This window comes from Pan troglodytes, chromosome 1 (genome assembly GCF_028858775.2).
Source record: "Pan troglodytes isolate AG18354 chromosome 1, NHGRI_mPanTro3-v2.0_pri, whole genome shotgun sequence".
Taxonomy (NCBI): domain Eukaryota; kingdom Metazoa; phylum Chordata; class Mammalia; order Primates; family Hominidae; genus Pan; species Pan troglodytes.
Window position 1 is genome coordinate 51,474,000 of NC_072398.2, and position 25,973 is coordinate 51,499,972.

The window sequence follows — 25,973 nt, forward strand, 5'->3', positions numbered from 1 at the left end:
TATCTCCTAATGTTACCCCTCCCCCCTCCCCCGACCCCACAACAGTCCCCAGAGTGTGATGTTCCCCTTCCTGTGTCCATGTGTTCTCATTGTTCAATTCCCACCTATGAGTGAGAACATGCGGTGTTTGGTTTTCTGTCCTTGCGATAGTTTACTGAGAATCATGATTTCCAGTTTCATCCATGTCCCTACAAAGGACATGAACTCATCATTTTTTATGGCTGCATAGTATTCCATGGTGTATATGTGCCACATTTTCTTAATCCAGTCTATCATTGTTGGACATTTGGGTTGGTTCCAAGTCTTTGCTATTGTGAATAGTGCCGCTATAAACATACGTGTGCATGTGTCTTTATAGCAGCATGATTTATAATCCTTTGGGTATATACCCAGTAATGGGATGACTGGGTCAAATGGTATTTCTGGTTCTAGATCCCTGAGGAATCGCCACACTGACTTCCACAATGGTTGAACTAGTTTACAGTCCCACCAACAGTGTAAAAGTGTACCTATTTCTCCACATCCTCTCCAGCACCTATTGTTTCCTGACTTTTTAATGATTGCCATTCTAACTGGTGTGAGATGGTATCTCATTGTGGTTTTGATTTGCATTTCTCTGATGGCCAGTGATGGTGAGCATTTCTTCATGTGTTTTTTGGCTGCATAAATGTCTTCTTTTGAGAATTGTCTGTTCATATCCTTCGCCCACTTTTTGATGGGGTTGTTTGTTTTTTTCTTGTAAATTTGTTTGAGTTCATTGTAGATTCTGGATATTAGCCCTTTGTCAGATGAGTAGGTTGCAAAAATTTTCTCCCATTTTGTAGGTTGCCTGTTCACTCTGATGGTAGTTTTTTTTGCTGTGCAGAAGCTCTTTAGTTTAATTAGATCCCATTTGTCAATTTTGGCTTTTGTTGCCATTGCTTTTGGTGTTTTAGACATGAAGTCCTTGCCCATGCCTGTGTCCTGAATGGTAACACCTAGGTTTTCTTCTAGGGTTTCTATGGTTTTAGGTCTAATGTTTAAGTCTTTAATCCATCTTGAATTAATTTTTGTATAAGGTGTAAGGAGGGGATCCAGTTTCAGCTTTCTACATATGGCTAGCCAGTTTTCCCAGCACCATTTATTAAATAGGGAATCCTTTCCCCATTGCTTGTTTTTGTCAGGTTTGTCAAAGATCAGATAGTTGTAGATATGCGGCGTTATTTCTGAGGGCTCTGTTCTGTTCCGTTGATCTATATATCTGTTTTGCTACCAGTACCACACTGTTTTGGTTACTATAGCCTTGTAGTATAGTTTGAAGTCAGGTAGCATGATGCCTCCAGCTTTGTTCTTTTGGCTTAGGATTGACTTGGCGATGCGGGCTCTTTTTTGGTTCTATATGAACTTTAAAGTAGTTTTTTCCAATTCTGTGAAGAAAGTCATTGGTAGCTTTATGGGGATGGCATTGAATCTATAAAATACCTTGGGCAGTATGGCCATTTTCAAGATATTGATTCTTCCTACCCATGAGCATGGAATGTTCTTCCATTTGTTTGTATCCTCTTTTATTTCATTGAGCAGTGTTTTGTAGTTCTCCTTGAAGAGGTCCTTCACATCCCTTGTAAGTTGGATTCCTAGGTATTTTATTCTCTTTGAAGCAATTGTGAATGGGAGTTCACTCATGATTTCGCTGTCTGTCTGTTATTGATGTATAAGAATGCTTGTGATTTTTGTACATTGATTTTGTATCCTGAGACTTTGCTGAAGTTGCTCATCAGCTTCAGGAGATTTTGGGCTGAGACAATGGGGTTTTCTATATATACAATCATGTCATCTGCAAACAGGGACAATTTGACTTCCTCTTTTCCTAATTGAATACCCTTTATTTCCTTCTCCTGCGTAATTGCCCTGGCCAGAACTTCCAACACTATGTTGAATAGGAGTGGTGAGAGAGGGCATCCCTGTCTTGTGCCCGTTTTCAAAGGGAATGCTTCCAGTTTTTGTCCATTCAGTATGATATTGGCTGTGGGTTTGTCATAGATAGCTCTTATTATTTTGAGATATGTCCCATCAATACCTAATTTATTGAGAGTTTTTAGCATGAAGTGTTCTTGAATTTTGTCAAAGGCCTTTTCTGCATCTGTTGAGATAATCATGTGGTTTTTGTCTTTGGTTCTGTTTATATGCTGGATTACATTTATTGATTTGCGTATATTGAACCAGCCTGGCATATCAGGGATGAAGCCCACTTGATCATGGTGGATAAGTTTTTTGATATGCTGCTGGATTTGGTTTTCCAGTATTCTATTGAGGATTTTTGCATCAATGTTCATCAAGGATATTGGTGTAAAATTCTCTTTTTTCGGTGTGTCTCTGCCCAGCTTTGGTATCAGAATGATGCTGGCCTCATAAAATGAGTTAGGGAGGATTCCCTCTTTTTCTATTGATTGGAATAGTTTCAGAAGGAATGGTACCAGTTCCTCCTTGTACCTCTGGTAGAATTCGGCTGTGAATCCATCTGGTCCTGGACTCTTTTGGTTTGGTAAGCTATTGATTATTGCCACAATTTCAGCTCTTGTTATTGGTCTATTCAGAGATTCAACTTCTTCCTGGTTTAGTCTTGGGAGGGTGTGTGTGTCAAGGAATTTATCCATTTCTTCTAGATTTTCTAGTTTATTTGTGTAGAGGTGTTTGTAGTATTCTCTGATGGTAGTTTGTATTTCTGTGGGATTGGTGGTGATATCCTCTTTATCATTTTTTATTCCATCTATTTGATTCTTCTCTCTTTTCTTCTTTATTAGTCTTGCTAGTGGTCTATCAATTTTGTTGATCCTTTCAAAAAACCAGCTCCCCTGGATTCATTAATTTTTTGAAGGGTTTTTTTGTGTCTCTATTTCCTTCAGTTCTGCTCTGATTTTAGTTATTTCTTGCCTTTTGCTAGTTTTTGAATGTGTTTGCTCTTGCTCTTCTAGTTCTTTTAATTGTGATGTTAGGGTGTGAATTTTGGATCTTTCCTGCTTTCTCTTGAGGGCATTTAGTGCTATAAATTTCCCTCTACACACTGCTTTGAATGTGTCCCAGAGATTCTGGTATGTTGTGTCTTTGTTCTCGTTGGTTTCAAAGACCATCTTTATTTCTGCCTTCATTTTGTTATTTATGTACCCAGTAGTCATTCAGGAGCAGGTTGTTCAGTTTCCATGTAGTTGAGTGGTTTTGAGTGAGTTTCTTAATCGTGAGTTCTAGTTCGATTGCCCTGTGGTCTGAGAGACAGTTTGTTATAATTTCTGTTCTTTTACATTTGCTGAGGAGAGCTTTACTTCCAACTATGTGGTCAATTTTGGAATAGGTGTGGTATGGTGCTGAAAAAAATGTATATTCTGTTGATTTGGGGTGGAGAGTTCTGTAGATGTCTATTAGGTCCGCTTGATGCAGAGCTGAGTTCAATTCCTGGGTATCTTTGTTGACTTTCTGTCTCGTTGATCTGTCTAATGTTGACAGTGGGGTGTTAAAGTCTCCCATTATTATTGTGTGGGAGTCTAAGGCTCTTTGTAGGTCACTTAGGACTTGTTTTATGAATCTGGGTGCTCCTCTATTGGGTGCATATGTATTTGGGATAGTTAGCTCTTCTTGTTGAATTGATCCCTTTGCCATTATGTAATGGCCCTCTTTGTCTCTTTTGATCTCTGTTGGTTTAAAGTATGTTTTATCAGAGACTAGGATTGCAACCCCTGCCTTTTTTTGTTTTCCATTTGCTTGGTAGATCTTCCTCCATCCTTTTATTTTGAGCCTATGTCCTATGTGTGTCTCTGCATGTGAGATGGGTTTCCTGAATACAGCACACTGATGGGTCTTGACTCTTTATCCAATTTGCCAGTCTGTGTCTTTTAATTGGAGCATTTAGTCCATTTACATTTAAAGTTAATATTGTTATGTGTGAATTTGATCCTGTCATTATGATGTTAGCTGGTGATTTTGCTTGTTAGTTGATGCAGTTTCTTCCTAGTCTCGATGGTCTTTACATTTTGGCATGATTTTGCAGCGGCTGGTACCGGTTGTTCCTTTCCATGTTTAGCACTTCCTTCAGGAGCTCTTTTAGGGCAGGCCTGGTGGTGACAAAATCGGTCAGCATTTGCTTGTCTGTAAAGTATTTTATTTCTCCTTCACTTATGAAGCTTAGTTTGGCTGGATATGAAATTCTGGGTTGAAAATTCTTTTCTTTAAGAATGTTGAATATTGGCCCCCACTCTCTTCTGGCTTGTAGTGTTTCTGCTGAGAGATCCGCTGTTAGTCTGATGGGCTTCCCTTTGAGGGTAACCGGACCTTTCTCTCTGGCTGCCCTTAACATTTTTTCCTTCGTTTCAACTTTGGTGAATCTGACAATTATGTGTCTTGGAGTTGCTCTTCTCGAGGCATATCTTCGTGGCGTTCTCTGTATTTCCTGAATCTGAATGTTGGCCTGCCTTGCTAGATTGGGGAAGTTCTTGATAATATCCTGCAGAGTGTTTTCCAACTTGGTTCCATTCTCCCTGTCACTTTCAGGTACACCAATCAGACGTAGATTTGGTCTTTTCACATAGTCCCATATTTCTTGGAGGCTTTGTTCGTTTCTTTTTATTCTTTTTTCTCTAAATTTCCCTTCTAGCTTCATTTCATTCATTTCATCTTCCATCACTGATACCCTTTCTTCCAGTTGATCGCATCGGCTCCTGAGGCTTCTGCATTCTTCACATAGTTCTCGAGCCTTGGCTTTCAGCTCCATCAGCTCCTTTAAGCACTTCTCTGTATTGGTTATTCTAGTTATACATTCATCTAAAATTTTTTCAAAGTTTTTAACTTCTTTGCCTTTGGTTTAAGTTTCCTCCTGTAGCTCAGAGTAGTTTGATCGTCTGAAGCCTTCTTCTCTCAACTCGTCAAAGTCATTCTCTGTCCAGCTTTGTTCCGTTGCTGGTGAGGAACTGCGTTCCTTTGGAGGAGGAGAGACGCTCTGCTTTTTAGAGTTTCCAGTTTTAATGAAATCCAGCTTATCAATTAATTTTTTCATGGTTCATGACTTTGGTGTTGTCTCTAAAAGTCGTTGCCAAGCCCTAGTTCATGTAGATTTTCTCCTGTATTATCCTCTAGGAGTTTTATAGTTTTGCATTTTACATTTAGGTCTGTGATTCATTTTGAGTAAATTTTCATGAAAAGTGTGAGGTCTGTATCTAGATTCATTTTTTTGGCATGTGGATGTCCACTTCTTCCAGCACCATTTATTGATAAGACTGTCTTTTATTCATTGTATTGCCTTTGCTTCTTTGTCAAAGATTAGTTGATTATATTTATGTGGGTCTATTTGTGGGCTCTCTATGCTGTTTCATTGATCTAATTGTATGTTCTTTTATAAATGCTACACTGTTTTGAATATTGTAGCTTTATAATAAGTTTTGAACTCAGATAGTGTCAGTCCTCCAACTTTGTTCTTTCAGAATTGTGTTGACTATTCTGTGTCTTTTGCTTCTCGATTGAAACTTTAGAATCAGCTTCTTGTTTTCCACAAGAAAACTTGCTGGGATTTTGATTGGGATTGTAATCTATAGATCAAGTTGGAAGGACTGACATCTTCACGCTATTGAGTCTTCCTACCCATGAACATGGAATATCTCTCCATTTATTTAGTTCTTTGATTTCTTTTATCAGAGTCTTTAGTTTTCCTTATATAGATTCTATACATATTTTGTTAGATTTATATGTAATTATTTAATAGAGCATTTTTATGATACTATAATGATGGATACATGTCACTGTAAATTTGTTTTATCCTAGAGTGTGAACTCTGATGTAAATTAGGGACTCAGATGACAATGATGTATCAATATAGGTTCATTGACTGTAACAATGTACCAGTGTGGTCGGGTATGTTAATAATGGAGGAAGCCATGGGTGTGTGAGGGCAGGGAGAACATGGGACATTTCTGTACTTTCTGCTCAGTTTTGCTATGAACGTAAAAGTATTCTAAAAAATAAATTCTATTTTTAAAAAATGTACAAAATATTGTTTTTGCATTATGTAAAATTTCTGTTTTCCAAACATTTTCTTATAAGTCTCACTTAATTTGAATATTAGCGTTTTTCTTAAGTGAGACTATTTAGTAGTTAATGTTGTGGTTTTCAAATACCCTGCTGCTCCCGTTTTTGGTCTGAACTTTAAAATGTGAATATAAATTAAATGTGTTTAAACAGTTTTTTTCTTTATGGTTTCCACTAATTTTTTTAAAATTTTATGAGGAATTCATTACATTCCCATCTGCAGCAGTTTACTCTTTATACTTATAGTTATTTATGATGCTTAAATTTCTAAATTAAGTATTGATTCAGTTAAAAATCAGGTGAGGTCTCTAATACATGTTTCTTGGATTTTATTAATAAATGCTTTCTTAGGGAATATAAATCTGCCCCTCAGTAACTCATTTAACCCTGCAGTAACTCCTATAACTCGGGATTTCTACAAAAGAATGAGGCACAATCTAGATAGGTGATACAGAGGCTAGAATAGTGTGAGTAGCAATGTGTCTATATGATACCTTTACCTGTAAAGCATGCTAGTTAAAATTGTGCTATTTTTCATAGTGGTGATTATACTAGATGGATTGTCTTTCTGCTGTGTCCATGGGAATCTGATAAATGTCTTTTTCTCCTCCCTCAAAATACATGCCTATTTAATTGCTTAAAACAATTCTAGTTTTATTAGTAGACTGATTTCTTCTAATAAATATAGTTTAAGAAGAAGGAACAAATCAGATTTTGTATCACAAAGCAGGACAACTTTGGTTCAGTTTCAAACTTATGTGTACTCACAGACATAAGTTGAGATGATAACTTGTAGAATTTGTATCAATGATCTTATCCTTTTAACATTTTCTGGGAGAGTCTGTTTTATTAGTTACCTGCTGTAGTTACAGTCTGTGTTGCCTGAGGAAAGTTTTGTAAATCAGATCTCTGTCTATCATAGATTTCTCATACAAAGGTCAATGGTTCTTGTTTGATTGTCTGGTCCAAAGATGCATTCTCTATTATACAATTAGTATAAAACACAATATTTTCAGTCAGTGGATGGTATTCAAAGCCTCATAATGATGATAATTTAAAATCTTTGTATATTGAAGGCAGTTTGAAATAGTGGTTACTATACTTTGGATCTAGCCTGCCTCCAGTTGTATCCTGGCTTTGCTGTTTATAAGCTCTGTGATCATGGGCAGTTGGTTGAACTTTGTCTTAGTGCCTTGATCTGTTAAGTAGAAGTAATGATAATAGTACTTGATGAGGTTGTTGTGAGGATTAGGTGTGAGTAATTCAAGTACTCATAACAGTTCTTGGCACATGGTAAACATTATGTAAACATTTGTTGTTGCTATTATTTTCAATGGCACTACCTATGTTTAGACCTGGTGACCTGGGACCAGAAGTTTCAAATGCCTTTGTTCTATGACTGAGTTAACTGTTGCAGACCTTTGCTGTCAGGTTTCTCTGTCTGGTTTCACAGGCATTAGTTCTTGTCCCTTCTCATGATTCCCATATATACTTATGTTGTAATTGAAGTCCATAGTAAATCAGTATTACCAATGTTTCTATTTTGCATTAGTCAGCTCTTTGGAACTGTATTAGTTCAATATATTGGGTATGCTTTATGAAAATATATGTGCATTTTAAATATCATATGCCACATAAAGATAAGAAATTTTTTTCCATAAACCTTTATTTGGTAAATTCATTTTTATCTGAAAATTATAACAGTGTATTATTCAGTTTCAGGGTATAATGCCAGAGATATGTTTGAACTGAAACATGGAAATTCTTCCCTTTACCCTTTTCTCTGCTTTCGTGAGGAACAATTGTGGTATTAAAGAAGCAACTGACGATATTAGAAAAGCAATGTGGAGTCTTGGCCCTGTCACTAATCAGACATATGATACTTGGGTAATTCTAGCCCAGAGAAAGACTATATGATATTTCATTTTTTTTAAGCTTAAAGATTCAATATATCATAAATAATGTTAAATTAATAAGATTCTTCTTACTTGGCTTATTAAATTGTTCTCATTTCTTTGTAGTACTTTATATTGCAAACCAAACTTCTAAAATATGTAGTTTATTTTCCTTTAATTTGTGTATTCTCAAAATGTTCCAGGTAAATAGTTTATTATGATAGCACTCTCTTCAGAGGTATGTAAAAATGTCATCCAGAATAATATTTAGAGTCTTTGCCATGTCCTAGAAGGCTCTATTTTCCTTTAATTTGTATATTTTCCTTTAATTTGTATATTCTCAAAATGTTCCAGGTAAATAGTTTATTATGATAGCACTCTCTTCAGAGGTATGTAAAAATGTCATCGAGAATAATATTTAGAGTCTTTGCCATGTCCTAGAAGGCTCTCCATCATTGATTCTGCTTCTCTATCTGACCTCATCTCCTGCCATTCTCCCACTTCCTCCAGTCTGATCTCACTGACTTCCCCATTGCTCTGTGAAGATGCCAAGCATGTTCTCACCTGGGACTTCTGAATGCCTCGTTTAATTTACCTGGAATGCTCTTCTTCCCAAATCCACGAGTTTACTCTCTCCCTTCAGTTAGGTTTCAGTTCATATGTCACCACATTAGAGTTCTTCTGTAATCCTCCTATCTAAAATAGCCCCCCACCCCCATCACTCCCTACTTTAGGTTTCTTTATAGATCTAATCTCTGACAGTATTTATTTTACTTGTTTATTGTTTGCTTTCTCCACTAACACATAAGCTCCATAGAAACGGGGACTTTGTTCTGTTTAGTACTGTGTCCCTGTTGCCTCATAGGGATTTCGATTGCATATAGCAGGCACTCAAAATTTTTGTTGAATTAAGCAAAAAAATTACTATAATATTTTCAGTTGCATAATTACCTTATGGACTTTAGAGCACCTACTTTATGAAAGCACTTTAAAGCACTTAAACTTTTAGATATATTTTGAAAGTGGATCTGAATTATAGTCCAGTCATAGTATTCCGTTAGCCACCAGGGTAGAAGAAATCTCAATACATAAGAATATAAAAAAGATAGAATTCATCTGATCTAAAAATAAAGAATGTTTGATCTATGAGAGAAAATACTTACAGATCATCTAGCATAGAGTTCTTATTTTAAAGATCAGAAAACTGAGACATGGTTATATTTGTAGATGTGCCAGAGATCACATGGCTTGTTGGTGGCAGAGCCCTAATTTTGTGTCTGTAATATACATGTTATGATTTTATGCAGTTTACATATGAATGTGTTACATTTTCTAGTAAATTTGTTTTATTCTATTTACTTGCAACTTTGCTATCATCTCTAAAAGAATATGCCATAATAGTATTTTCTCATTTTTTTTAAGTTTCACAGCTCTTGCATGCTACTAGGTGAATATGGAGGATTATCTTTGGGATGCTTCCGTCTTCTTTGGAAATCTCCATTTAGGTGTCTCATGGTTAACAGAATAAGTATTTGCCAAAGCAGATTCCTTATAATTCTACTTAAACCTGACACTTTTGCTATATTACCTTTAATAATTCATTCTGGTTGCTTAGTTCCAGAACTGTGGTTGGGAAGGAGTTGTCATATATTTTTTCCTCTCCTTGTCACCTATACCCCACATCCAGAAAGTTGCCAAGTCCTGTAGAGCTCGCTTCTCTCCTGGTAGATCTTGATTAGCAGGCATAACCCTCTACCAGATGCTGGCCATTGCAGAAATTTTGTGACTCTGCATATAATTACAGAAACCATCCTCTAAGAAATCAGTCAAATTCATCAGATAATGTTGAATTTTGTTAGCGAATAACTAATAAAACTTCATTTAAGGATGACCAGTAAGGAGGCAGGGAAAGTATTTACATGGCATTTAGTAGAGTGCTTTGGACTCTGGGTATGCCCAGTGAAATAAATTGCCCAGTGAAATAAAGTGAGGTATTAAATATAATACCTCACATTAAGAACGTGTTTTTCCTCTTGCTACAGTTTTTATTTGCTCAGTAACAAAAAAAGAACACTCTCTCTTTTTTGTTGTTTTTAAGGCTTTAAATGAGCTGTTTAAAAAGTCATCTGTGTGCAGATTGAGAAATTGAATAATTAGCTGCCTTTCAAAGCTGCATAAGCTCTTTTAGCCCATCAGGTTAAAAAGGGGGTGGAAAGAGTTAATACAGTCTTAAAGAGGCCTAATTTACAACTAAGGAGTACCTGAGAGCTCTTGGAGAATTTGACACAATGAGTTAGATCAACCCCATTTTCATTTCCCTCTAGCTGCAGTTTGTAACATAAATAAATCCATGGTCTATAATTGTTAAATGGAAGTATTTGAATGCCTCCTAGTGGCATATTGTAGGCTCTAATTAAGGAATTTAAAAAGTAATACTTATTGAAGGAATACTATCATAACCTATTAAAGCTTGTAAGTACAAGGTAGTAAAATCCTTTAATGATAACATCCTAAGTGAAATCAAAATACATTATTTGCCATACAAAACTGATTAAAAACGTGACTGGAAAAAATATGATACATATGGCAAAGATGCATATACTTTGAATAAAAATTTTTGGTTTTGGTTCAAATCGAGTTATTTTAATTGACTATGTAATGGATCTATTTTGCACTTAAACATAGACAAATGTGGCTAATAATAGGATTTGGATCGCTTTGTGTACATTCTTTTTTTAAATTAATTGTGCTTATCACTTAGTTTCTTTAAATATCTTTGTATAATAATAGAGAAAATGGTTTATAGAAAGTCTGGTTCATTTTCAGATTTTTTTTAAATTCTGATCTTCAAGTTGAATAAAATAATTTAAACGGTAACCTTGAAATACAGACTATAGCAAAACTTTACAATGATTAAGAATGCTGATTTAATTACTGCTTTATGCATAAAAATGACTTTACATCTACAGAAATATAATTTAAAATGGAAAGAAAGTCACATTGAAAGAATTCTGATGAGGGTCAGAAGATGGGAGAAAAAAGTGATATCCTTTTGTTAAGTACTAAAAAATGTTTAATTAACTGCTTACCAAAACAAAACAATTAAAATGGCAATTACCTTTAAAATAGCAACAGTGTAATTACAGCTGTTGTGATATAAAGCTAGGAAACAAAATGTTAATCTGGAATGAACAGTTTAAATATGAAATTATGATATACTTGGCTTCCTGTAGTACAGCTGTCAAGCTTGGGCAGTTCGCTGGTCAATAGTGACATTCTATGTGTCAGTGAACAGAGTCTCTTGATACCGTAACCCGCAGTTCACACATTACTGAAGCTCCAACTGTCGAACATTCAAGTCCCCTGATATTATTGCAGCTTTCAGACTCTCCTAACTGGCTCATGTTTCATTCTTTGGCAATTTGCCCTAATGATATCCCTCAGGAGCTTTCAGCCTCTCTTCCTTTCCATATTTAATCATCTTATATTAATCTGAGTGATACACAAACTATGCTGTACAAATTGTAATTTCCTACAATTTTTCTAAGATGCACACCTAATTTTTCAGTTTTACTTTTACTTATGTTCTAAGTTTTCAATCCCAAGCTCGGTATTTTCAGATGATTATAACTATCTACATGATTCCCAAGAAGCTTCTTTTGCTGTTTATATATGTTTCAGAGGGGCCTCTGAGATGTAAGAAGACTTTTTACATGTAGAAGTGATAAAGACAATGTGATTTATGTAGTTATGTAAATTGTTCTGTGATTACTGTTCATTGTTGATACATTGAACATTGCTTTTTGTTTGGAAGGTCAGCAGCTACTTATTTTTGTTATCCTTTTACAAATTTTAGTTAACTGCCTGTATCCATGGATCAGCTGCTCTTCTATACCCAATGTATTGGCAACACATATACATCCCAGTGCTTCCTCCACACCTGCTGGACTACTGCTGGTAAGCTGGCTTTTGCCAGACTCCTTTAAGTTTAGGTTTCATGATTAGATTATCTGTTTATTTGTGAATTAGGTAAACTTGGGGGCATATTTAAAAGAAATCACAGAAACTTACATTTTAATAAATAGTAAAGATGGCTTTTATGAAGGACAGAATAATTCTGTACAAAGGTAGCGCAAGTTAATACCTAGCAAACATAAAGTTCTTTAGATTTTGTGAATTTCTTCTGCAGTCATTTAGATAACTCAATGCAAAATAGAAAAAAATAACAGTCTTAAGTTGTGTTAGGAAAACTGTATAGAAGTTATGGTGTCAGTTAGAGAACCCAGTATCCCAGGTGTCAGAATTTGTCTGGCAAATCTGCCAGCAACCACATTGTCTCTGTCAGGGCATACTCTTGTTACCTTTACTTCAGAATACACTTCTTTACCCCTCTTTTTTCAATAATAGCACACCAAATACCAAGTACTGACAAAGGGGTTGTCTCTAATACAAGAATTCTTGTTTTTTGTTTAAGTCAAAGTCTCAGCCTTGAGCCACCATGAAAAGCAATGTTGAAAAGTATTGGGAGTAGTTCTGAAAAGTTTCCTGGCATTAGACACAATTCCTAAAGGATCCCAATAACCAGGCCTCTAGACCCTCCTTGTTCTCTTCACCTGGAAGAGTCTGCATATTTATCATGAGTCTAAACAAGGATTAGACTTCTAAATAGCAGCTTCTGGGCCTTCTTCAAGACTAGGGGGGGAAATGTTATCTTCATTGCATAATCATCTTCTGCAGGTATAGCCTAATTCTTAAGAAATGTGATGGGATTTTTCCTCTAAATCATTGTGCACACACATAGAAGGAAACAATTTTGACCTTAATGTGTTTGCTTATTTCACTGCTAATGTTACTAAAACACAGCACTTTTAGAATCAATGCACTCATTTAACTTTCTTATTTCATAAAAGGCAGAAAGTATTAAGGATTAAAAATGATTTAAGTTCATACACAGAGGGTTTCTATTAACTTTTTATGACTGAGCCTCTTCAGAACAAGTGATTGTAGTGACAACACATGTACTTGGCCACATATTGATTACGTTAATATATTGGTGTGTTTCCACAGCATGGTAATATTATTAGTATTGATAATGCTGTGAAGTAGGTGCCCAGTGACCTACCATTGCTATTATGCTGTTTGAGAACTAGAAAGGAGAAACTGTTTGGCAGGAAACTATAGGAATGTAGTTTATATTGTTAAGTGTCACACACACAAGTCTAAGAATAAAATAAATAGGCCCTTTGTTATTCATTTTAGAGTTTTTCTTTAACCAACATACCTATAATATTTTAGCATTCCTTAAAGGGAGGGTCTCATTTATTTATGTTGACATATGCAGTAGATCTTTGTATATACTGTTCAGTAATTAAACTTTATTTATTTAAAAATATATTTTACAGCAGTATTTGGAAATATATTGATATATGATTTTACATAATATATCTTTAGAATTACATTTTATATATGATGTTAGTGCCATCTTAATTTTTCTATTAAAATGTTCTAACCTCTTAAGAGATAACACACCTTTAATTAAGTTCAATTATCTGTAATGAATTACACATTTAAGACTTTCTAAAATGTTATTTAGAAATTATTATATGACACAGGCAGTTCTGTACTAATTTTTTTCCAGAGCTTTTCTAATCATTTCTACCCCTGCCATAAAATTCGATGAAGTAAGCTTCTTTCATATTTCAGTCCCTGGAATTTTCTTTCTAGTGTCTAATGTCTGAAATAGCCTTTGGGTTGAGTTCTAAGAGCTTGCACGCCAAAAACCTCCCTGGTTCAAAGAGTAAGTCAGTGATATTCAAACAAGAAGTTATCTGAAACTTTCTGAACCTTAAGGTCACAATGATAGGCTCAGCTTCTATCATAGGAACTGAGTAATATAATATAATTATTTTTTTAAAGAATAGCCATCAGAAAACTTGGTAAACTAAACTGTTTCCTAGGGTAAACAGTTTTCTTCCATTTCCATCCTTGAGGTTAAAAAATCATACTGATCTACATGTAAAAGGGAAAAAATTTACAGATCATCCCTTCAATCTCATAGTTTTGATTAAATACTTTTTATGAATATTCCAGTTCAAAAATAGTGTCATGAAGATTTGATAGGAAAAGATATATCTTTGCTAACTCTTTGGCATGATTGGAACTTTCTGAATCCTGAGGTAATCCTACCTCCATAAAGTATTTCTGTTTTTGCAACTGGTAGCTCTGGTGTGGGTTGGACTGTGGAGAGCCGTAATGCCATCTTGTGACCATGGATGGATATCGCATCTTGGTCCACCAATAAAGCCTTGCTACTTTGTTGATTCATTCATCCATTCACTTGTTCATTAAACATTTAGTGACCATCTATTAATATTTGCCAAGCTGTGAGTGTGTAATGTAATGAATAAGATTTAGTTTCTGCCATTGCAGGATTCACAGATAGCAAGAAATACACACATACTTACATGTGCACACATACACACACACAGCACAGTGTAATACTGCAATACTATAAGTATTACAGAATAGGCATACAAAGGACCATGGATGGCAACACATAAGAAGAAGTGGCCTACAGTCCCTGGTAGCTTAGGGAAGGTGCCTGGGAGGAAATGACACCATCTGCATTTTCCCCTAATCAGCCAATGTAAGAGTACTTTAATATGGCAAGTCTATGATGTTGCAAGACAGTCTTAACCTATCTAACTCCATAAACACATGGCAGGTAGTGTGACTGTAGGACTAGTAAAATTATAATTATCTATTATTTGTTCGTGAATGGTTGAGTCACTATTTAGGCTATATGACTCTTCTTTTTATGAAAGGAGCAGATTTAGCTTCTGAGAGAATAGGTTTTTTTTTTTTTTTTTTAAATGGAAAATTGTATTCTTTAGACTACCCCAATAGACTGCTGTTATAGTCTGTGTCATGAGTGGTCTCTTTGTAAGAAAACCTAAAAAGAAAAAAATAGCTATTCTTAAGTACAGGTGAATTGCTACCAAAAAGAAGCAGCAATCATATGGAGGCTTCTGTATCCTATCTTTGCAAAATAACTTCATTGAAAGAAAGATTTAGGACAGTTTTTCACATAGAGGACAAAACATCTGTGTTGCCAAGAATCTCTTCTTGGCTTGTTAATGCCCTTATCTAATTAGGAAATTTAAGGCTAGGTTTGCAAAGTTACTTTTCATGAGATTTGGGTGATTTCATATTAGGATTACACAATCCAGTTTTTGTGAGAAAGAAACAACTATTCACTCTATATTCTGCAAAATGTAATTATTTTAGGAAATTAGTCTCTAGGTTAATAAAGTTTACAGTTCTAACATCTGTGTTTTAGATTTTGTGAGAAATTGGTGAGAAGAGAACATGTGGAGATAACAAGTGATCCCATTTTAAAAGTTTCAAGTTATTATATGATTAAATTTTGCATACAAGCTTTTTAATGGATATTTTTATGCCAGCTTAACAATTTTTATCAATGTGTTTTTTATACTTCTGAAGATAAGTATATCTTCCATAAAGTTTAAAATGTTTTTGCCTGGGCGAAAGAGCGAGACTCCGTCTCAAAAAAAAAAAAAAAAGTTTTCCTAGATGTATTCGGTAGGTTATTTAGCAGTCTGTTTCTGATTTTAAGAAACTCTGACCCACCCATTTATCCCACCAACATTTGTAAAATGGACTTAGTAATTATTGTTTTTAGAAGGCTTACCTATTTTAAAACTCTTTCATTAAAATGTACTTTGAAATTTCAGACAGCATGGGCTTTTCTGTATTATAAATCTTGTGAGTAGAATAAACTAACCTGAGGTTAATTGGAAGTTTACACAGTGACTTTAATAATTTTATGCTATTTTGGACATAGGCAGGGCTTGAGATATTTAAGATTATGGGAGTTGCCTAACTTCATTTTGTTAAAGTTATCAAAACCTTGTTGTGGAAGCCTAGATTTGTTAGTGATATGCATTTTATGTCTTCTTCTCTGGAGACCCAGAAGGAATTCAGGGATGAGAACTTGAATTAGGGAAGTAGTGGAACAGTCCACATTTGTTCCTCCTGTTTCCTTTTGAAGGTAGAAAATCTGTTAGGTCTTAAGGATATCAAGGCCTATAAACAGTTTTCAACTTTCAGCCAAGTGAAGTATCCAGAATATCAGATCAATTCCAGATGGTCTCTTGCATTCAAATTAAAAAAAAAAAATAGGAAGGAACAAAGCTACAAAGGGCAAAGACAACTGGGAATTAGAATCTAGTACAATAAGAAGTAATGAACTAGAATGTACAGGCTAACGAGGAGTAAAATAAGAACTTTAACACTTATTTTGTAAATTCTGGATATATAGATTGGTGGTTAGCCATCTTTAAATAAATTTGGAACTTTTTAAGGTTACTTTGAAATCTCTGGGTCTGTCAGGGTGGCTGTGTAATCTATTGTTGGTTCTCAGTAGCGAAGTGAACACACAGAAATTTGGACAGCTCTGTTCTAATAATGACAATGATGTTTAGAAAATTATGCAAATCTTTTGAGAAAGAGGATTATCTGTTTGCATTAACAGAAAAGGAGTGTCATAATAGAGCACAAAGATGCCTATAAAAGAATTGCCAAAAATGTTTTATTTTAAAATAGCTATTTATTCATATATCTGCTATTGACTTCGTAGATATCTGTCAATTCTCATGTTTTTCTGTTAGATAATATTTTAGGTTTGAAGTGTCAAGTTGAATAATTTTCTTCTTGTATTTCGTGAGAAGTATTTCTGAAATAACCAGCAATTCTTATTCTATGTATTAAAAATTTAACATCTATACTTTTTGCAAGAGTATAAAATCCATAGGGAATATATTCAGTTTATATTGTCTATTATTGTTCCCAAGTTTCTACCCTAAGGCCTGGCACCTGCTATGCTCCAAATATCATGTGTTGAATTAATTAATTCAAGATTATGCTCACACTTGAGTATTTTTAAATTTATTAAAATTGTTAATAAAAGTGAAAGTTGGATAAATCTGAATTTATAAAATTAGGTAAATAAAAGACAATGTACATGAGGGGAAAGATAGCACAGTAGGTGAGGAAGTTGTTTCCTTTTGTACATCCAGTTCCAGAACAGTGCCTGACAAACAATAAGTCTTGATAGATATTTGCAGACTGACCCTCTGATCCAAATATTTGGTGACATAGGAGGTATGTATCAATGAATATATATATTAAGAATATCATAGAAATAAGAATTTAATTGAATAGGAAAAGATGTGCAAAAGGGATGTTAATAAATTTGATGATTATTTAAGATATATTTGCTATGAGGTATATGGAAAAGATTCAATTCAGACTATGGCCTAGACCTGGATATTCTTCTTAAGGTAAAAACAAACCAACAAACAAACTTTTTAGGCATTATAACTCTTGATTAAATTATAAATGATTTTATGATGTTTATAAAAAGCAATCTTAATTTTAAATATATTAATGGCCTCTAAGATTAAATTTGAGCTTCATATATTGAATAATTTTGAATATCTATAATGTGTTATGCTGGAACTGAGCATTTAATACATTTAATTTTTAATCATTTTGAATTACTTATACTGTTGTTTCAGTTTTAATGAACTATATGAATCTATGCATATATATATTTTTAATTTAGTGCCCCAATGCCATACCTGATTGGAATACACTCCAGCCTCATAGAGGTGAGTATCTTTCAGACATGAGATAGTGATAAAATTAACTCATAAAATAATAGTTAAAACAGTTTTGTTTTGAAGGAATACCAGTGGTATAGGACAAAGAAGTGACTAGTTTCATATTTAGAGTATGCTTATCATTTTTAAAAAGACAACATTGAAATAATTAAATTTAAATTAACATACTAAATGACCATTTTTTATGGCATGAAATCCATAAAAATAGGTTATGTTTGGTAGAAATCATATGGTAAGTTTTAAATACTAAAACTTCAGTCCTTGATCAGTTGCCTTTTTTTATGGCAACTTGAGATCATTTATATCTCTTTTTCAGACCTATATTTTGAAAGTCAAAATTTATGTACTTATGAGTCATGAAGTAAAATTTTTTATTTTGCAGACTTCATTATGTTCCCATTTATCAGTGTGTACATTTTAAATGTGGTTTTAATATACTAATCATGAACTTTAGAATATAGCCTTAAGTTTTAATTTTCAGTTCTGTTAGGGAATATAAAATTTAGTAATTTTTTTCCACAATTACCACATCATTTTAAAATTATTTTTGTCACTTAAGTTATTCCTATAGTGAAAGATCTTGAACTATTAACACCGTGAACTTGAAATTAGTGAGATTTCCAGGAAGGTCTTGGTATAGGATCAGCATCTAATAAAATAAGCAAAAGGCTTTAATTAAAACAAAGTCTTGGGTCAATTGAGTGGTGTCATTATGCTCGATGCTCTCAGTTTTATTCAGATAAATTTGTCTTTTTTTGCTGGTTGTACAGATTGTACTTTAACCCAGTTTCTAATAAGCAACCTAAATGAGTTAGCTTTGGTTTTCCTCTTGCCATCACTGTATACCCTCCATCAGTCCTTACTTTGATCAAAGATGAGTCTGTTGATATATTTTAAAACTCCTGAGGATCATATTGGGAAAGAGTCACGCCCCTTTAGGAGGTCCAGGTTGTGGATTCCGACCGGTACTCTAGGTTCCGGCATTTTTTCTTATCACAAAATGCTAGGGCAACATTTTTTATTTGTTTCACCAATAACAAAAAAAACATATTTAAATGAATATCTTTAGTAGGTTTGTTTGTAATATTGAAGTCTGAGTTGGATAACTTTATGACTCCTTATTTTTTATTCATTTCTAGAAAACTTATTCTTACATGCCAAGGTACTTTCAGTGAAAGGATAAATTACATAAAATAAAATATGAATGAGTAGGTACTTAATTTGTTATTAGATTGTGGAATATATGACTAGCATTTAATGTATCAGTAATTTGACTTCATTTAAAATCTAACCTTGGTTGGATTATTTTCTAAAAAGAGTCATCAAATTTGATTTTTATATTAGTGTACTTGTCGCTTCTTAATGAATCTAATAGGATACATAATTTTTATAACATGTTTATTTATTTATAGAGATGAAAAATATTTAAAGTTGTTGGTTACCTGGTGATGTTAATTTTTTTTTTGCATAATGATTCTACATCAACTTTTAAAACAAATGATTCAGCGTTTCCAAAATACTGTATAAAAGGGTATATATTTTAAACATTCAAGTTAATTTATCATATGTTCTTGGATACCTATAAAGAAAACCAATACTGTTTTTAAGTAGCAAATTTAAGAATTATTTGCTCCTTAAAAAGTGTTGTCTTAGAGAATAATCCATTCTAACTTTAAATTGGCTCTTATTATTAAATGAGAATATTTGAAGCCATTATTAGTTAGACTGGTTGAAATCTCTGTATTTTTCATACTCTGGACTTATCTAAGTGTCTTAATAGTCAGCCTTATTTTATTTAATTGGTTTATTAGTGAATGAGAAGCTATACTGGGGACTTCAGGAATTCTTTTAAAACAATTGGATACCATTCAGCAACTTTCTTGTTAATCTATTACAAGATGATGAAATCCTGCAAATTTCATTCTTGTTATGCCACTATTAGGCAGATTTTTTCACTAAAATTTCTAGCTTTTATGCTTTTTAATTTTACCAAAATGGTCTCATAATTAAAATATTGATACAGCTATTTACATATTTAGTATGTAAGACTGAACTGAGTAAATGTTTGCATTTTGCCTGGCAATTACAACCAATTTTTTCTTTAAGGAATAATTAAAATATTTTCTTATTCCCTCTCTCTTGGTCAAGAGAGTTTCAACACATTTTATTGTATTATTAGGTTGGTGCAAAATCAATTGTGGTTTTTGCTATTTTTTTTTTTAATGGCGAAAACTGCAGTTAATTGCGCACCAACCTAATGTAACAACTTCTAAATGTAGTTGTTCAAAGTCATGAAATTCATACCCCTTAACATCTTTCTTTCAGTTGTTTTAATGAAATTATGAGTAAAGGATGGCCAGATCTTTTTAAAATACAAATTTCCTTCTAAAATAAAGGCTAAAGACATTTTGTTCTGCCTGAAAACTAGACTTTGGGGATGAACTCAAGGCAGACTAAAGCCTGCAGGTCATTAGGAATAAATTAGTAAAGGCTACAAATGTGAGGATTATCTTGTTTGTTTTAATATACAATGGATTCTAAATAAAATGTTGACTCAGGTTTATAAGATCATGTGATTGCTGCCACTGTGTCATTTCTTTGTATTAATGTGCAAAAGTACCTTTGTAGCCATATTGTAGGGAAAAGTTAAACATAGAGGGTGTGAGAAAGACTTCACTAACTTCACCACCTTACAGTTGTTCTTAATAAGCATTTCAGTCTATGTCTAATATTATTTTCTTAATTTTGAAGAAAAAGATAATTTTTTAAATTTTCTTAATTTTGTATCTCATAACTTTATGAGATGTAACAGTGAGACACAGAAGGAGGTACCATTTTATATACCACATGACTTTCAATGCCTATTTAGAAAAAAAAAATAGCTGAAGTCTAATTTGGAGGGAAAAAATTGATGAAATATTGATACTAATCCAAATTTAAAAAAATTTGTTACACTCTATTTTTTCCTTTTTTGTTAATGTATTAATAGAATTATTTTCATGTTAGGGAATCTCAGTTTATTAATTTGAAATGAATATATTTTTCTATTCTTTTTTGAGTGGTCCCTTAAATAAAATTTAATATTCAGCAATTACCAGATTTTTAAAACTAAGAGCAGTTTTGAAAAAATTGTACATGTCATAGTAGTACCAATTTCCTTGTTCTGAGTTGAGTGATAATGTCCTCACGAAACACTTTGGGGGCACATAGCTTTGTCTTAGGCTATTTACAGACTAACTCATTTTATCCCTTAACAAATACATCAGGTTTATTAGATTATAGTTTCTGTCATAAAATGACAACTTAAAGTTGAAGATGAAAATCAAAATTATGACATGCAATTAACATAATTTATATTTTTACTTATAAAATAGGTTACTGTAGTTATACTATAGTTACTTTATAGGTAACTACACATATATGTACTTAAAGCTTTTTGCATATATGTAAACATGTGAAAAGAAAAGGAAATAAGTGTATTTGTTAATATTTTTGCAGTAGTATCACTATAAGTGACTCGCTGCTAATATCTTAGAAATGGCCATCTTTTAAGTCTTTATAATAAAGAAGACAGATTTTGAGAATCATCTGTCCTCACTGTAGACGTTATGCCTTTCTTAACATGTGGAAATTCTCTGCTTTAGACTACCATTGCTTTAGAAAGTTTAACATTCTAATATGCAGAGATTTGAAATTGTAAATGAATCAGAGAAATTTTAATTATGACCAACTTAGAATAACCAGTTTGGCCAATTTAAAATATAAGGTAATAATAAGATTTTAGGTGACAGTTTTCAAAAATGACTATTATTGTAGACCACCACTTAAAAAATACTACACTAAAATTATTAACCTATTGCTAGTTGACTTATACAATTATGAAATTCAGAGTTCATGAATATATTTAATTAATGAGTACTTATCATTAAGGAATAATACTATTTGTTACAAATTAAATAAGACTAATAAAATTATATGAATTAAGTATACCTATTAGTTTAAGTAGGAAAAATGAACCATAAGTATTTTCTTTAAGGATGAAAACTATGATAAAATTCTTATTTACTATTATTTGTAGACATATTGAGATAATTTGACTATTTTGATTAAACTTTCAAACAAATGGGACAAGTCAAGGTAGTCTGATAGGCTATTAAATTTGGTACCTTCTGTTGAAATTCATGTGAGAAATATTACTAACAATAAATTCCATATTGCTATCCTTTTTTCTCTTATTCAGCTTTCAGTCCTCATCACCAACATATACCTTTTTGTATAGAATATAGATAAAAAATTTAAATTATAGTTTAATGCTGTAGTCATAGTTATTGGTTTATGTTATCCTTGCAATATGCTTTATGCTAAACATAGGTATAGAGCTGGCCATGAATTCTTGTATCATGAGACTGAACTTAAATGGGTAAATTTTAAAGAATATAATTTGTTTACAGTTTGATATAACTGTGCCTATTTTATAAGAATTTTTGTTGTAGTTATGTTTAATATAAGATGAGGAAATATTCAATTTTAAGCATTTTTACTAAATCTTTTCGTATGAGTTGTAGTCAGACTTTCTCAGGAGGCAAAGTTGTTTCTATCCTTTCATAATATAGGATTTTCCTTTTTTCTTTTCCCAAGCCTAATGCATTAAGATAATGTTTTCTGTTTCCAAGCTCATCATAACTTTGTAAAGTAAATATACTGATTTGTATTCATAATTGTGTTTTTTTTAAATAGAGAGTGAAAAACAAATCATTGGAAGATGTTGTTATGTTAAATGTTGATACAAACACATTAGAGTCACCATTTAGTGACTTGAACAACCTACCAAGTGATGTGGTAAGTATGAAGGCTATTCAGTGGTGAACATATATGTTTTCTCCTGGACCTCTGAATTACTAAGTTATTTTTCCCACTTTTAATATCTGAAATAAAAGGGTTGGGTATTTGCATGGGGTGTGAGAGAAATCAATGTTGATTCTATATTTAATATTTTTACCTTTTAGCAGTTGAGATTTTGAATGGAACATCATATTCCTTATTGTAAAAGTAAGATCATAATTAAAAAGCTAGATGCATTCATTAGGCAGAGTTTCTTTAAACCTAAGTCTCTTCATCTCATCTTAATCATTATATTACAAAGTAGGCATTTCTGTCTGCCTAGTGGCATGTCTTGCAAAAGAATGAGAGAGTTTTTGAAGGCAAGAAGAAGAAGGGGGCCAATTATCGGCTTTTGCTTCCCTGCCACCTGCCAGCGCTTTTCCTTTTAATTAATGATCTGATGTTACTGGTCAATATAATAAGAAATGCTTGTACAGTTGGGGTCAGAAAATTCTGGCTTTGATCTCCCTCAACTTTCTGAAACATTTATTTGTTTTCTCTAAATTATTTCAGTTTTATTTTAATCTTTTCTATCCTGCTGAGGGCCGCAAGAATGAAAACCTACACTGTTTGTCATTTGCTTTGGCAGAGCAAAGACTGCTTACTTAGAATTCTATTTGTAAATTAAACTGCAAACCCAGTTTGTCATAAAAGACATCTGATCCTTTTGAAATGACGAAAACTGTCTTTTGTCTGTAAAGGCTGATAAATTAAGTGCCAGTTCTCTTCTGGTCTTTGATCTTGCGGAGGGTTGTGTGTGTGTATGCGTGTGTCTGCAGCTTATAATGGGACATATTCTGTATGTCACGTTAAATAGTCTCCAAAAGTGCATTATTTTTGGCCTTCATATTCCTTAGTACAGGACAAAAATGCAAACTAGTACTGTTTCTGTATATATTTTAATGGCTACTTAAAAATATCTTTATAACATAGTTCTAAGTTAAAATAACTTCCTTTTTTAAAAAACAAAGCATTTATTCTTTATACGGATATTAAAATTTGGGAATAAAAATGCCTTCAGAGCATATTTTTCTGTAATATTGAACTACTTTGAAATCCATTATTAAGGAGTTTGAGAAAGTGAATTTAAAAATCCTAAACTCAAAAATACACTAATACCAGCCTTGATTGTCCTTCTGTCTAATGATAGGAAAAATATGATTTTAAAGTCAAAATCAGATTATTTATGCCCATAATACCGTAAAATACTTGCTGACCTTGAGACATATTAAAATTCAACTACCTTATCTTACTGTAGTAAAACTTATGCTATGAATATACAAATCTAATCCTAGGCCAGTGAACAATTACATCTTTTTAGCTCATTATAACTAGATTACCTCATTATAAAATTTTTGCAAAAACAAAATCACAAAGAAATTATTAGAGTTACTCATTTAAAAACTAATCAAAGTATTGTTCAATGGATAGAGAAATAATTATGAAAATAGAATCCCAACTTTTAAGAATGCTTTCCTTATATGCATGTACTTCCTACCATTAATGCCCCAGGGAGAAAGATTGTTAAAAAGAGAAAGAAGAAAAAAAAGAGAAAGAAATTCAGCTTTTCTGTATGTGATATTAAAATTTTTATAGGCAGCTTCAATCAATGATAGATGATTCTTGAAAAAATAATCTTTGAAATTTTATTTTTTGATGGGTGATTCTTTTTTAAATTGAAAAGTACTACTTTCCTAGTAGAATTAGTTTGATGATTAGAACATTTATTTAAATATATGGAGAAGTTAAATAATATTTCACACATGTAAGTATTTAAATATATGGAGAAGTAAATAATATTCACACATGTAAAGGCCTGAATATATAAAATGACAGAAGAGACTATCTTGTTATTTACTCATAAACGACAATATAAACATAACTGAAATATTTAAAAATATAGATAAAAATTATACTGAAAGGTGGTGTAGATTGATTAACTAAATATATGCTTGAAATTCAGGGACACAGACTTATAAAGAAATTTAAAGAATAGACAAATAAAAATAGTTCTGAGATGGAGCTAGGACCATTTACTGAAAGTGTGAGATGGTTTAAAGTTATAGTAATTTTCTAAAAATATTTTGGGTGATTTTTAGAACCCATTTCTAATAAATATAGCTTTTTCATCAGTTTTCTAAAGTTATCTCTTACAATTTTGGTGGAAATAGGATGAAGCATCACATCATATTTTAGAAGCTCCCCTGCCCCACTAGACAGAACAGGACAATTGTAAATGTTTTAAATGAGATGTGTTAAAATCACAAATGATCTTACTAAAATATTTTGTGTGTGATTTAAATTGATAAAATATACTTGAAACCTGAAAAATGTTACTATTAGTATTGTTTGATTGTTTAATAGGTTAACTGAGATTTAATTGGGGGGGGTCCTTTTAAAATCCTTCACCAAAGCATTTAAATTATACTTACAGGCTGGTTGACTTTCTATGCATGTGTACTCTATTATTATGTCAGATTGACCAGTGGTCTTGGCTGTTCAAAGGTCAGTGGTCACAGTTGTCCTGAATTACTAGTTCTTTTTTCCTGTGGACCCTCTGCTGTGTTGCATGCTGTAATCTTCTTAATGGCTTCATTCCAATATTCACACATAATATTTTAGATTTATTGACTGTTAGAAATACTACCATGCCAGTAGCAGTTCCGCTACTCTTAAGGTATTTAAAATTGGAAAAATAAATCAGGGCAAAGCTTTCAGGATTCCTTTGTTTTCGTTAAGGGAGGGGGAAAACCTCTTTTCCTGTCTTCTGACAAGAACACTTGTTTTTTGATTTCATCATTTCACTATAGATTTGGATCATTAAAAGAAAAAAAATCATTTTATTGGGAGTGATTTTAATGATATTGATTATTACATGGAATAACTTTTAAAGGCAGTAGATCCAATAAAATATACTCTTGTAGTTTTTGTCTATTAATATATTGTGACTTTATTTTTTAGTGGCTGTGCCAAATAGACACCTTCAAACATCTGTAGTATAGTTTGAATGTTTGAAATAAAAAAAAGTAAATGTTAGGACTCAGTTACAGCATCAATCACAGTTAGTGTTATTGTAGTATGTTTATAAGGGTGAGAAAAAGAACCAATTGAATTAAATATAACATTTGAAATCTCAAATGAGTTGATTTTAATTTATGAAAATGCAGTATTAAAACCTCCTATTCCAAATCTATATAGAATTTAGTTTTAATTGCATAATAATTTAAAATATATTTCTGAGATATTCCTGCTCATTTTAATTTTTATCATTAACGTTTTAAAAAGCAATTTGGAGGTTGTTACTATTTCAAATATAAATAGAATTACTCTCTTACTAGGAATTAAGCTAATAATTAGAATTATAATATTTAGGAATTCTCTCATATGAATATTAAACAATTGTAAATTCCTATAGGTGAAAGCACATTAGAATTGACATCTGAAAAAG

General features: G+C 32.6%; 1 protein-coding gene across 9 annotated transcripts in view; it reads left to right on the top strand.

The window, feature by feature from the left end:
* Positions 1-25,973, top strand: part of DENND1B (DENN domain containing 1B) — a 257,532-nt gene that overhangs the window by 141,450 nt on the left and 90,109 nt on the right. For all 9 annotated transcript variants that reach the window (XM_063794083.1, XM_063794087.1, XM_063794102.1 and 6 more), the window contains 3 exons: positions 11,797-11,897; positions 17,587-17,632; positions 22,382-22,483. In XM_063794083.1, coding sequence (XP_063650153.1) covers positions 11,797-11,897; positions 17,587-17,632; positions 22,382-22,483 — 249 coding nt within the window. The remainder of the gene's footprint in view (positions 1-11,796; positions 11,898-17,586; positions 17,633-22,381; positions 22,484-25,973) is intronic.